The sequence below is a fragment of the Schizosaccharomyces osmophilus genome, chromosome 1, assembly GCF_027921745.1.
Source record: "Schizosaccharomyces osmophilus chromosome 1, complete sequence".
Lineage (NCBI taxonomy): Eukaryota > Fungi > Ascomycota > Schizosaccharomycetes > Schizosaccharomycetales > Schizosaccharomycetaceae > Schizosaccharomyces > Schizosaccharomyces osmophilus.
The window spans coordinates 1066651-1079494 of record NC_079238.1 but is presented as its reverse complement, the minus strand read 5'-3'; the positions used below and the strand labels follow the sequence as shown (position 1 = coordinate 1079494).

The 12844-nt window shown below is 37.7% G+C and overlaps 6 protein-coding genes and 1 non-coding gene across 7 annotated transcripts; 5 read left to right on the top strand and 2 right to left on the bottom strand.

The window, feature by feature from the left end:
- Positions 1–562: 562 nt before the first annotated feature.
- On the top strand, positions 563–1984 carry ste11 (DNA-binding transcription factor Ste11; the record flags this gene model as incomplete). The annotated part of the gene is made up of 1 exon (XM_056179293.1): positions 563–1984. The coding sequence occupies one exon, from the start codon at positions 563–565 to the stop codon at positions 1982–1984; it is 1422 nt and encodes a 473-aa protein (XP_056036598.1).
- A 1011-nt stretch (positions 1985–2995) lies between these two features.
- On the bottom strand, positions 2996–4195 carry ppk25 (serine/threonine protein kinase Ppk25; the record flags this gene model as incomplete). Its single annotated transcript, XM_056179292.1, has 1 exon — positions 2996–4195. One exon carries the CDS (start codon positions 4193–4195, stop codon positions 2996–2998), a length of 1200 nt encoding a protein of 399 aa, XP_056036597.1.
- A 1140-nt stretch (positions 4196–5335) lies between these two features.
- Positions 5336–6217, top strand: fes1 (Hsp70 nucleotide exchange factor Fes1; the record flags this gene model as incomplete). Its single annotated transcript, XM_056179291.1, has 1 exon — positions 5336–6217. The coding sequence occupies one exon, from the start codon at positions 5336–5338 to the stop codon at positions 6215–6217; it is 882 nt and encodes a 293-aa protein (XP_056036589.1).
- A 343-nt stretch (positions 6218–6560) lies between these two features.
- cwf28 (splicing factor Cwf28) lies at positions 6561–7658 on the bottom strand (the record flags this gene model as incomplete). Its single annotated transcript, XM_056179290.1, has 1 exon — positions 6561–7658. The coding sequence occupies one exon, from the start codon at positions 7656–7658 to the stop codon at positions 6561–6563; it is 1098 nt and encodes a 365-aa protein (XP_056036588.1).
- A 690-nt stretch (positions 7659–8348) lies between these two features.
- SOMG_10015 lies at positions 8349–8463 on the top strand. Its single transcript, XR_008803548.1, has one exon. It is a non-coding gene; the product is annotated as a 5S ribosomal RNA (ribosomal RNA).
- Positions 8464–9030: 567 nt separating this feature from the next.
- Positions 9031–10175, top strand: wtf7 (wtf meiotic driver; the record flags this gene model as incomplete). The annotated part of the gene is made up of 5 exons (XM_056179289.1): positions 9031–9145; positions 9344–9592; positions 9642–9884; positions 9923–10039; positions 10096–10175. 5 exons carry the CDS (start codon positions 9031–9033, stop codon positions 10173–10175), a joined length of 804 nt encoding a protein of 267 aa, XP_056036619.1.
- Positions 10176–10981: 806 nt separating this feature from the next.
- Positions 10982–12801, top strand: srp101 (signal recognition particle receptor alpha subunit Srp101; the record flags this gene model as incomplete). Its single annotated transcript, XM_056179288.1, has 3 exons — positions 10982–11182; positions 11308–12462; positions 12520–12801. The coding sequence occupies 3 exons, from the start codon at positions 10982–10984 to the stop codon at positions 12799–12801; spliced, it is 1638 nt and encodes a 545-aa protein (XP_056036590.1).
- Positions 12802–12844: the final 43 nt, after the last annotated feature.

Genomic DNA, 12844 nt, shown 5'->3' with positions numbered 1-12844 from the left:
TCTTTTGTTTTCTTGGTTTCTTAGATACTTATCTTTTTTTTTTCTTTCATTCTTCTTTCTCTTCTCTTTTTTTTTTTTATTTTTTATTTTTTTGGTCTTTTGATCAAATTCCTAAAGCGATCTCTTCCGCTTCTCCAATTCGGACCCCTTGTTCCATTTGTGTGGACTCAACTCTTTTGAACTATACCTTGGGTGGATACCATTTTGATCTTTCCAGATTTTGCGTATTTCTTTAGAATCCCTTACGTTTGCTGTTTTCTTTTCTTTATTAATTAAAATTCCCTTCCATCAGGATTTCCTCTACGATACGATACCCTTTTTTTATTTAATTAAAAAAAAAAAAAAAAAAACACGTCGCTTAGACAAGTGATTCTGTCTATATTAAGTTTTCCACAAAAGGTCTCCTTTCCCCTTTGTTCTTGCTTTTCATTTGGCTAATAAATTCTTCGGTTTCCATTTTTCTTGGTTTCTCTCGTATATCCTATCCTTTTTTTATAAAGTTTCCTCCTTTTCCTTCGTTTTTCTTTGAGCTTAATTTTTTCTTTCTTTTCTCATTGGTACCATGAATTCTCCCCCACCCACCAGCTCTAAACCCGGTTCGGTTAAGCGACCTTTGAATAGCTTTATGCTGTACCGGCGTGATCGCCAATTGGAAATTCCCACCTCGAACCATCAAAGTATATCTCGAATTATTGGCGAATTGTGGAGAAACGAAAGTGCTCAAGTGAAGCGTTACTACGCTGAGCTGTCCGCCATGGAGCGGCAAAAGCACATGCTCCAAAACCCCGAATACAAGTATACGCCTAAAAAGCGTGCATGCCGTAGATCCAAGCGAAAGGCTGCTACGACAACGACACGCTCGCGTCCTCAGACGGATTATGCTATTCTTCAGCAAATCTCCACCTACTCTGCTTCCACAGAACAAACTGCTTCTGTCTTGTCTCGAGTTAACGAAGAACGTCTTGCCGCGGGTACTTCCGACACCAAAATTCCCGTGGATTTGGCACAGCAGGTTTACAAACTCGCAGATTATAATATGGATCTTCACGCAGTAGATGAATCCGATAACGGATCGACGTCTACTCTCTCCTCGCCCATGGTTCGAAATTTATCGTTGCCTTCCTCTTTGCCAGCTGCTTCTTCTAATATCCACCAGAATTCTACTGAGCCCTTACAAGATACCCTTACTTTCCATCGGCATCCATTCCCCTTGGCACGAACAAAGTCGTTATTCCAGCCTCCTACCGAGGCGTGGTTTCCCAACGTTGCACCTCCCTTGAAACGATCTCTCTCAATTAATGACTCAAGAGATGCCTCTGTTATACTGTCAAACTCGACCGAGTCCATTCCAGATGCGGATGACGCTTCTAGAGAATTTTTGACATCGGGTGATTCTTATTCCATGCATCATCAACCAGGGTCCGTATCCTCCGTAGGCATGGATCCCAAAACAATGGAAGATCCCTCATCCAACAACTTGGTAATGGAATCCCTATATGGAGCGAGAAGGCCTTCCGTGGCCGATGAAGTTGATTCTAGTCCCAAAACGCCCCCTCCCACAAACTTGCATGAACCAAAGATTGAATCTGGTAGCTTTGAGACGCCATCTAGTATTCGAAATTTCGCTGTTTCATCGGTGGGTACCGACAATGAAGATCCCTATGTAACACCATATTATACCCCGAGACCGAATGCAAATCGCATGAATAGCGTTACGTCTGGCTATTTTTCATCTCCAACCTCCAGGTACTCTGTCCTTGATCCATTCCAAACGCCCCAGTATGGTGATGTGGTGAGAGAAAAGTCTTATTTAGACGTTGAACCTTTAATGGGAGACTTGTTTTCAACGAATACTCTAGATAATACAGAGTTGAATGATCTATTTACTCAAATCCCGAATCAGAATTCTCTTCATGAAACAAGAGAGGAGTATTCGGATTTGACTCCTTCTTTATTGGAGCCTTGGTTGCCCAATGGAAAGTAATAAAAAACATTTATTCTGCGCATATGACTGATTATTAATGAACGATCCTAATTATTTGATTTCTATATAATATAATTTTGATTTGGAAAAAAGTGCGCATGTATGATTCCAAAGCCGATTTCACGATCCTATTTTTATGCTGAGTGATTGTACTCACATTAGTAAACTTAAAGATATGGAAAATTTTTTTTAATCTTTTTTCTTTTAGTTTCCCTTGGACTGAACTGACCCTTGATGTTCTTTTTGTACTTTTCGTTGCCTGTGAACCAATGTTTGAGACAACTTCAAAGTTCCTTTTCTTTCTTTTTTTCTCCCGTTCTTTTTTTATAAATAATTTTAATTTGTGTAATTGAGCTCGTTGTGTTTGTTCACCATATGCTGGTGAACAAACAGCGCTGAAAGAGACCAAGGCGTATCTGCGATGCGTTGGACGAGACTTTAGTGACTAATATTGATTCCTAATAATATATATATGTATGTAGTATGTACAATATACAAAAAATTTTTTTTATGAAAGAATGGGATTATTTAACTACGCAAATAGTAAACAATAGGAATAGTTTAAACAAGCAATCAAGTAGAAAAGAAATATATAATTATTCATGCAAAAAAACGCAAAAACCAAAACCAAAAATAAAAACAACTACGAGACGGTAAATTAAACTTAAGAATAGTTAGATGGAAGAAGGAATCATAGTATGAAGGAGTAAAAAAAAAACGACCAAGGAATAAGAAAAGGGAATTACAAAAGCTAGCATAAAAGAAAAATCAAAAAGAAAAATAAACTAGCAAGCTATGATCCTAAAGGCGAAGAAAGCGATGCACAAACGAAATAGAGGAAATATAGGTTTCAAGTTTCATAAAAAAAAACAGCAAGACTGAAAGGGTAGAATCATCAGCGTTTCATTAGAGGGGTTTTACGTTGTTCGTCGAACAAAAAGTAGCAGGGTACCACCACGGCTTTTCAAGTTCAAACTTTTAGTCACAACAAGGCCATCGGCATGGATTTCCTTAATACCTGCTATGAACTGGTGGAAGGGCTTTGGGTATTTGTAAGGTAGGGGCGAAGCTTTCTATACCTAAAATGTACAAGCACACCAAAGGGGTGGTTTTTCTCTCTGTGTATGCCATGAAAAGCTCGTGCTTAAGTTCAGGAATGCTCGAAAATCCGTGATCATGGAGCAATTGCAAAACCTTTATGTTAAACGGAGGTTTAAGCATGGAGGAACGGATGGAAGATATTCCTGGGAAACTTGAAGACATCAAAGGAGATAAATAATTACAAAAGGATGATTGTTTAAACCACGGAAATCGGCTGGTTTGCTCTAAAGGTATTCGTTTTTTTGGATCCACATTTAACATAGCACTCATTAGAACACGACATTCGCTGGAAAGGTAAGAGGGAAACTCAATTTTACCAGATTTGATTTTCGAATGAAGCATGGGAACGGAAACATCGTCAAAAGGGACACGACCACAAACCATAACGTACAAAACCACACCTAAGCTCCAAACATCCACTTCAGGGCCAGTGTATGGGACAGCGTCCAAAAGCTCTGGAGCTGCAAAGTACAGACTACCACAATAGGTTTGTAGCAAATCAGTCTGACTGTAAAAGTTGCTTAGACCAAAATCGATAAGCTTTACTTGACGCAAGTCTTCGGTAAGCAGGATATTTTCAATTTTTAAATCTCGGTGGACAATAAGATTTTGATGGAGGTACCGCAAAGCATCCAAAAGTTGAATCATAAATAAACGAGCAATACCTTCGTCCAACCGCCCATTTGCCAAAATATATTCTAAAAGCTGGCCACCGCCAATGTATTCAAACAAAATGTAGGTGCAGGTTGGAGTTTTTATAGTTTCGACGACAGGACAGATATTTGGGTGTCGTAAAACGCGCCCCAGCAATGCTTCGCGTTGTATGCGTACAGTTTGCTTCGTGTTGGCAGGAGTGATTGGAATCATCTTCATAGCAGCCTTTTCACCAGTGATAGTATGGATAGCAAGTTTCACTTTTCCCATACTTCCAGAGCCAATGGTGCGTTTGATGATCCAGTTTCCAATACGTCGACCAGGACCTGCGGTGCCAACATAACCAGAAGTCGATTTTTGATGCCGTGACAATGTATCTATTTTAGAAAGAGTAGGTTTTCTAGGTACCGCAAAAGATTCGGAGGAATAATTTTCAACTAGAGGAGGCAATTTCATTTTAAAAAATAATCGACCGAAGCTGATGTTCAGAAAAATAAGAAAAGGTAGAAAGAAAAAAAAAAAAAAAAAAAAAACTATTAAAGAAAAAAAATCAAAAAAAGATCGAAAGAATTATTCACGACCCAATGAAATATGAAAATAAATAGGATGAAAAAGAAACGTAAATCTTTGACAGAAAACTGTGTTTACAGCATAGTACGAAAAGAAATATTGAATGAAGTAAACCAAAAACCTCAAATTTGACTTTCAACAGAATTCATCCAGAATGTCAAATGGTAGTAGTAGTAGTATAGAAAAGGCAGCAAATTTGAAGGGATCGATTGGGAGACAAAGAGAATGAGCATCACGTCGCAATAAAAGAAGCTGGATATAAGAATTGTTAAAATGAAGATCCAAAAAAAAATGAGTTTTTCTGATAATGATCGTTTTCATTATCATGTTTACGACTGTGGCATGCCTGTCATGAGGAAAATCAAAACCAGAGCAAAAACAGGTTCTTCTTCTTTCTTATTTATGACATTTCATTGTTCTAAATGGAAGCATAAGCAGTTAAGTCTCTTTTCAGTGACTTTCTGTCTGTATCCTATAAATGAGTTTTGGCTTGTGAACTTGCCAAAGAATGCGAGTAAAGACTATGGCTAGAAACTAAAGGAATCATGTAAGTAAGAGATTATTCGTGGCTTTTTATTTTATGTGCGAACGAAACTATTTTTGGGTACCACTACGGATCAAGTCGCAATGGCTTATTATTTGAAATTGTCATCAGTTGAACCATTCATTTTGGACTCGAAAAACAACACTATCAAAAAAAAAACAACTCGATTCTCATTGCTTGACGACATCCTGTGAAAGAAAAAAAAACGCCGATTTTTTATTTATTATTTATTTACATAATCTTATAGGAAGTGTTCAAGATTAAACACGAGCAAATATAATTATATTACTAAAATCAGTTGAAGAAACGAGTTTTTGCTAGAACCGTCTAGAGAAATTTCAAACCTCGTACTTATTGATTAGAATTGCTGTTTCTCGTGAAACGACCCACCATACAATACTTGTCAATTGCAAAAATTTCTTGAAAGAATTTGATTTTATCCTCATAGACCTTTTAGCTTCCCTTGAAACTTTAGAAAAAAAATGGAGAAATTGTTAGCATTCGCGACTGAATTACAGGCTCAAGGAGGTGGATCTACCAATCCTCCTCCTCCCTCGAATAATCAAAATTTGGATACTTCTGTTTTGGATCATATATTTGGGTCAAATCCTGCAGATGAAATGAGACATGCTATGGACGGCATTGAGGACGAGTCTGTCCCCCTCGACCAAAAGGAGATTGCATTCGACAACTTGGAAATGCTTGTTGAACAAATCGATAATGCGAATAATTTGAAGCCATTGCAGATGTGGCCTCGTTTATTGAAGCAACTCGAAAACCCCGAACCATCTCTTCGAAAACTAAGCGCCTGGGTTATTGCTACTGCTGTGCAAAACAATCCTCGTTCTCAAAACGATTTAATTGAAAATGATGGTTTGACAAAGCTGTTTACTAGTTTGCACAAGGAGGACTCGGATGAAGCCAGAAGTAAAATTTTGTATGCTATCACCAGTGAGCTGAAACATAACGAACCCGGCGTTCTTTCACTCGACAAGATAGAGAATGGTTGGAACCAATTGGATGCTATCCTTGATATGAAACATTCCAACATGACCAAGCGTGTGATCTTTTTCTTTAATTCCCTGTTAATTCAAGAAGACAAGTCAAAACAGGTTCTTTTAGAGAAAGCCAAAACCTATTCTTTTACAAACAAGGTTTATCAATTTGCACTACAACACTCCTCCGACGAAGACTGCGTCGCCAAAGCACTACACACACTTGCCTTGTTTTTCAAACATAACTTGAGTGTCTCCGATGTACAAAGTTTTGTAAAATCTGTCAAGGAATTCCAAAGCACTTACCCTGAAATCTTCACTACCGAAGAATGGAAGTCTTTCCATGACTCGCTGGAAAAGTCTTTATAAAAGTAAAAAATTCCTTGGTGTCTCACTTTTATCTTTAATAGCGGAACACGGTTTTATTATTGATAATGGTAGGCTTTGAGCTAAAACAAAGCAAAGATGTTGGGATGGATTTTGGCTTATGATGTTTAATTTGGCGTTGTTATTTTTTTTTTTCTTGATCTATGGTAGGTTTATGAATTCATAATTGTTATTATTACGACTTAGCATAAATATTTTTTCTTATTTATAAACGTAAATAATCATCATGAAAAAGATTTTTCTGTTGCAAGTCCATTCCATGAAAATAGCTCAAGGATTAGTTGTATTCCGTTCTAACCTTAGTAATTTCCCTTTGTTGGTTCATTTATCTTCGGTTTCGCCGATTATTATAATCAGACGTCCCATATCGCCTTCTTCTTTCTTCATAAATATGATCGTCTCTACTAGGGTGTCTATGGTAAGCATATCTGTCGCGATCTCGTGTCCGTTCACGGCCTAACGAAGAATACTTTCGATGCCGTGACGATCGAGAAGGAGAGGGACTTCTTGCTGTCTTGTGAGCTAAAGAAGGAGAAGACCTTTTGCTTTCTCTGTGAGGGGAAACAGATGAGGAAGAACGTGCAAGTTCTACTGGGGTGCTATGATTTCTTTCGTCAATTGAATCATCTCCAACGGCCTTAACAGGCAAAAACATTGTCTTTTTTGGATCCTGTTTTCCCCAACTTCCCACTTCAGGAACTCCTAAATCCATGGGCTTCGCACCCATTCCAAGAAAGGTAGGGCGACGGTTGACCTCGAATGCTTCTTTTGAAGATAGTTTTCCATTCCAACCCATACCTCGAAGCATTGCAGCACCAAAATCTTCTACTGGTATATCGGCATAATCCCTTAAATCGGAAGAATTCGGGAGCAATTCTATATCACGGTTATACATTTCTCGTTCGTCCGCTGCTTGATTGGAAATAATTTTAGCTTGAGACGAGTTTGAGAGTGCATTCTCACTATTTTGATTTTCCAAAATCATCTTCACCTCCAACGGAATATCAGAAGAATCCTTTTCCCCGGGTGCATTTTGGTTGGATAAAGAAGAAAAAGTAGCTTCTGTTTCAACGCTGGCTGGCTTATCTGCATCTGCTGGGTTCGTTGATTCAATAGCAGACTGTTTCACATTAAGACCATAGCTTAAACCTATTTCAGGAAGTCGTTCTGTAACATCTTCCTTTTCTTTTTGACGTGTTTGTTGCTCGATTCTGTTTTTTCTGTCTTCAAGCCAAGTTTTATTTGCTGGGACATGAATGATCTTGGGTGTTCTTTTTTCAATATGGGCCTGTTGAATTTCCTTGTTTTTGTATTCAACGTCACCGTTTTTGTTAAGTCCAGTAATAAACTGAGGGTCTCTTAAAGCATCTTCATTTTCATCGTCGGATCCTTCAAACGCCTCTAAAACAGCTCTACGCTTCATGCTGCTTATGAAAAGGAGGTTTCAGGTAACTGGACGAGCAACAGAGAAAAAATTTTTTATAACGTACTATCCTTTTTCTATATACTTTCAACAGTACTCGTATGCTCATTCATACAAGTATTCCCAAGAATTTACAGTTTGGTAAAAGCCAAGTCTTTTCTTTTGGTTTACCGATTCGCTCCAAATCTTTAAATGAATTAACGCAAATAGATATGTTCATTAACCATCTTAACACTGTTACGTAGCACTATACTAAATAGATCAATTTAGTAGAAAATTATTTGTTCATGATCTTAAGGAATTTTTATGACTATTTAAACGACTATTCTGATTTAGTTTATATTAATCCACAGCAGTAAGGCTTACTATAGTGAAAATTGAGCAAAGCACATTTATTACTTTCTGCGTCTATTGTTTATATGCCAATGTAAACAAGGGTAGCAAGATTGCTCTAAGTTGTGTGTCGCATTGCATAAAACGAAAAGTATATGGAAATGTACGTTTACAAGTACCTGTTTTGGTTTTGTGCATTTCTAAAATCGCCTACCGAAGTTGCTCTGATTGTGGTAAAGCTATAACTCCGAAAGTTTTTCTTTATTTAATGGGGCCAGATGATTAACAGCACTTTATTCTTATCATTGCGCTAATATAATTTTTTTTATATTTCTAATAGTCCTCGTATCCACGTCTACGGCCACACCTAGGCGAAAACACCAGTTCCCGTCCGATCACTGCAGTTAAGCGTCTGAGGGTCTCGTTAGTACTATGGTTGGAGACAACATGGGAATCCGGGATGCTGTAGGCTTTTTGCAATTCTTGTTCTTTTGTTTGATCGGCATGGTCTTTTGACTTAGCGATACTTGTGATTGCAGATAAAGCAATGGTCATCCTTGATTTAATAATTCAATAAGCCAAAAGTCACGGAACCTTCTAACATAAACATATGCATTTCGAATCCAGCTATTTATAATATAAGCAAACAGCATGGTTGTTTTGCCAATGTTCCTTTGTTTACTTTTTGTAATAAACGACTCTTTTGGATTATACTATTACGAAAGTCATAATGAAAAAAAAACGTTGAATAATCGTAACGAGGACTGTGACCAGTCAGTGACATAATGTCGCTCGCTGCTTTTATGAATTGAGACATGCGAAAGGCCCAATACCAAGATTTTTTCAAACTCGCATCTTTGGTTTTAAAGCAAACTAATCTTGCAAAACAAATTTTGCTTTTAAGCAAGGTCCAATTCCTTTTTTTGACAGATCTGTGAAGAGCGGAACCAGTTCCTACGGACTTTTCTTGGTGGTTCAAAAATTGACGTTTGGAGTGTAAATATCGGCGCTATTTTGGGCTCTACTTGCCATTGTAAATATGAAAAACAAGTACTCTCCTATTTCAGATTCTGATGACTCTTCCAAAACGCTCAATGATGAAAAGGCAGATAGTCAGTCGTTTCCTTCTGATGGTACGCCTCCTCCGTATTCAGGTAAGATTAGTTGAAATGGAAAGGAAAGGTTTATTCTTTGTGTTCTTGTTTGAACGGCTCATGATGGAAGAATTATGCTTGTTTATTTGATTGTTGGGTTTGAATTCAATCACCTGGTCGATAACTGCCAACAAACAGGGCGAATACCTCTATCCTTTTCACAAACAACGAAAGAACAGTTACTAATGCATCCATTAGCTTCAAACAAGTTTATCGATTTAGAAATGGCTGATGGATCCGCTCAGAATTCCGCTAATAATTCTGGTTGGGATGTGGTGCTTTGCCAGAAAGTCTTAGCAGGCATCTTGTTGCCTATAACTATTGGGTATATTGTGGCCTATGCTATTCTTCTTGTGTTATTTTTTGGTTTCAAGGCTTCTGTGAATGCGAAAACCCTTTGGGGGCTTTTTGGTGGCTTTGTTGCAGCCTTTGTATTGTTTCTGCTTGGTAATTCAACAACGATATCTTTCACTTTGAGCGACTTACTAACTATTAGCAATATTTCAAATGCCTAAAGAATGGTTCCCGCAGGCCAAACAAGGGCTCACGCAAGCTGGAAGAGCAACCAAAAACGTATTGTCAGCTATGTGTATCTCAGTATTATGTGTGTGTTTTCTCGATGTCCTCGGTTTCACCGCGTATTATGCTGCAAAGAAGTTCACAGGATTTGAAAAGATAAACAACAATTTTTTCTATGCTGTTTGTTTTGTTAACTTTGTCTTGTTTCTTTATTTGACGAGTATGTCATACACCCGCGAAATATTCTAACTCTTCTAGTAAACGGAAAGGCTCGTGAAAGCGTAAACTCTAGCTGCGTTAGTTTCGCAAAAACCGTGAAAAAGAGCATAGGAATGAGTCTAAGCGTTATGGTAGACTTTTTGTTGTGGGATTCAGGTATTGTACATTGTGTTATGTTTTCTTTCGTAACATCCTACTAACCTATTTATAAGGAACAAATCGAGGAGAAGAAACACCTCGTAACGAAGAAATCGAACTTCAGCCTCTTGCTGAGCAAATCGCTGAAGTTTGAGTTTTACCGAAACCGCTTTCGATCTTTACATTCGCTCCTTCTTTGGAAACATCGATGTCAATTGCAGTCTACCAAGTTCCTGTATTCGTTTCCACAAAAGCTTGGATCAGATGAAACCAGCAGACTTTGATTGCTTTTCTCATTTCTCTTTCATGAATCTTCTTATTCGTTTCACAGCATCATTCATTTTATATTTATTGATCTTTTACATATTCACTATATGTACAATTTTCCTTCGCTCGACCAGAAGACTGAGTAGTGTCTGAAATTGTAGAAAAATTACAAACTAAAGATTTTTAAAACATCATTTTTTTGTCGTTGGAATTTCCCTCGTCCATGGCCAAAACATGAATACTAATATTTAGCTAAGAGAAGCGAACAAAAGGACTGAAATAGCACTTATTGGCTTCTTCTGTAAAAAGAACAGATGTATGGCTTTTTTTCACCGTAAACAAAGCAGACTACAGGTAAGAAAGCTGAGAATTCTTCCTGTACTAGAAGTTCAAGAGATTTAAGTATGCTGAAATAATTTTAAAGATACAAATAAAGAGAATTTTTAAAGGAAAATTTTTTCAATTGAATATCTTTTTCCAATTTCCAAACCATGCTTTTCTTTATTCGAATTCACCCACCTCGTTTCAGTTCTTTAACGCTTTATAGGACTGCGCTATGATCCTTTATCTGAAAGTAAGTAGCTATGATAGCAGTTTATGAACGTTGGAACGCAAACGCTGTACACATCAAAAAACAGAATTTCTTTACTTTTTTTATGGAATTACAGACGAGAAAAATAAAGAAGAATTAAAATGTTAGACTTATTTGCAATTGCTACGAAAGGAGGCATAGTCCTTTGGAAAACATCAGATTCTGCTGCTTGCCAGAAATGTTTACAAGTATTATTTTATGAGGCCTTTTTAAGCGAACGAAAAAACATGGAGACTTCATTCCATCAAGATCGTTTTACAATACAATTCCAAGAGTCAATCCAAAACAGCATTGTCTTCGTGGTAAGAAAACGCAACGCCCGATTTTACGTGCGTGGACGACTGTAACTTTAGAACATTTTTTTTTATAAATCTAATTATTACTTCGTTCACCTCTTTGTACCAGAGCGAATTACTGACACCTTTAGGTCGCTTTCCAAGATGCAAAAGCCGAAGCTTTTACGCAAAACTTGCTGAATAGTATGCATAACATCTTCATTAATGTATATCAAGAACAGTTGAAAAACAAAGAACTCCCTTCAGAGAGCGATATCATAAAGGATTTCGTGCCGTTATACAACGCTAAATTGGCTCAATTAAGCAAGGTTTCCGACAAGGAGAATAAAAGTTTACAAGAGACGAATTTTCAAGGAAGAAACAAGGCTTCTACACGTGAACAGCCTCGACAAAAGTCGCACACCTCAAAACAAGTTCCACCCACTAGCAAAAAAGGAAAGAAGGAGCTTCGAAGATGGGATGATCGATTGACAAATGAAGAAGAAGAAGCTTTGAATTACTCTGGAAACAATCCAAACGGAACTTCTACGTCCTCGCAACTGTCAAACGCTATTGGTGATACAAACTTCCAGAAAACTAAGAAGGGAGAGGTCGTTATTGGCGATTTAGAAGCCGATCCAGATCAAAACTCTACTACCACCTCATCATCCGCCTTTTCATTTTTTTCTGGACTGATTGGGGGTAAGTACTTAAAAGAGGACGACTTGGATCCTGTGCTCAAAAAAGTACAAGAGCACCTTATCCAAAAAAATGTTGCCAACTCAATTAGTCTTGAACTTTGTGAATCAGTTAAAAAGTCCTTGATTGGCAAAAAACTGGGCTCTTTTGAATCAGTCAAGCAAACGGTAAATGATGCCTTCCGCGAAACATTGACACAAATCCTTACTCCAAGCACGTCTCTAGATCTTTTGCATAGTATCCGCGCCGTTCAAAAAAATGAAGATAGACCTTACACCATATCTTTAATTGGTGTTAATGGCGTGGGCAAATCTACTACACTGGCAAAGCTTGCTTACTGGCTATTATCAAACAACTTTCGGATTCTGGTCGCAGCTTGCGATACTTTTCGTTCTGGAGCTATAGAACAGCTAGGAGTACATGTGAAAAACCTTCAATCCCTGAATGGAAGCTCTATCGAGTTATTTGCTCAGGGTTATGGAAAAGATTCTAGCTTTGTCGTAAAAAATGCCGTTGATTATGCTAAAAAGAACAACTTTGATGTGATTCTAATTGATACTGCTGGCCGGAGACATAATGACCAAAGACTAATGGGTTCTTTAGAAAAGGTACGCATAAACTATGCTTTTTTTTTTTGAGAAATGATAGATTATTAACTTTGCTAGTTTACCAAAGCTACTAAGCTCGACAAAATCTTTCAAGTAGCTGAAGCATTAGTCGGTACTGACTCTTTAGCACAGGCCAAACATTTCCAAGCATCGTTATATCACCGTCCCCTTGATGGATTCATTATTTCAAAAGTTGATACAGTTGGAAAAATGGTGGGCGTCATGGTCGGTATGGTGTATAGTGTGCGAGTTCCTATAGTTTTTGTTGGCGTAGGCCAAATGTACAGTGATCTCCGTACTTTATCTGTTGACTGGGTGGTGGATCAGCTTATGAAGTAGAAGAAAAATACTGCAAAACTTGGTTCACTTCTTTAACAATGAG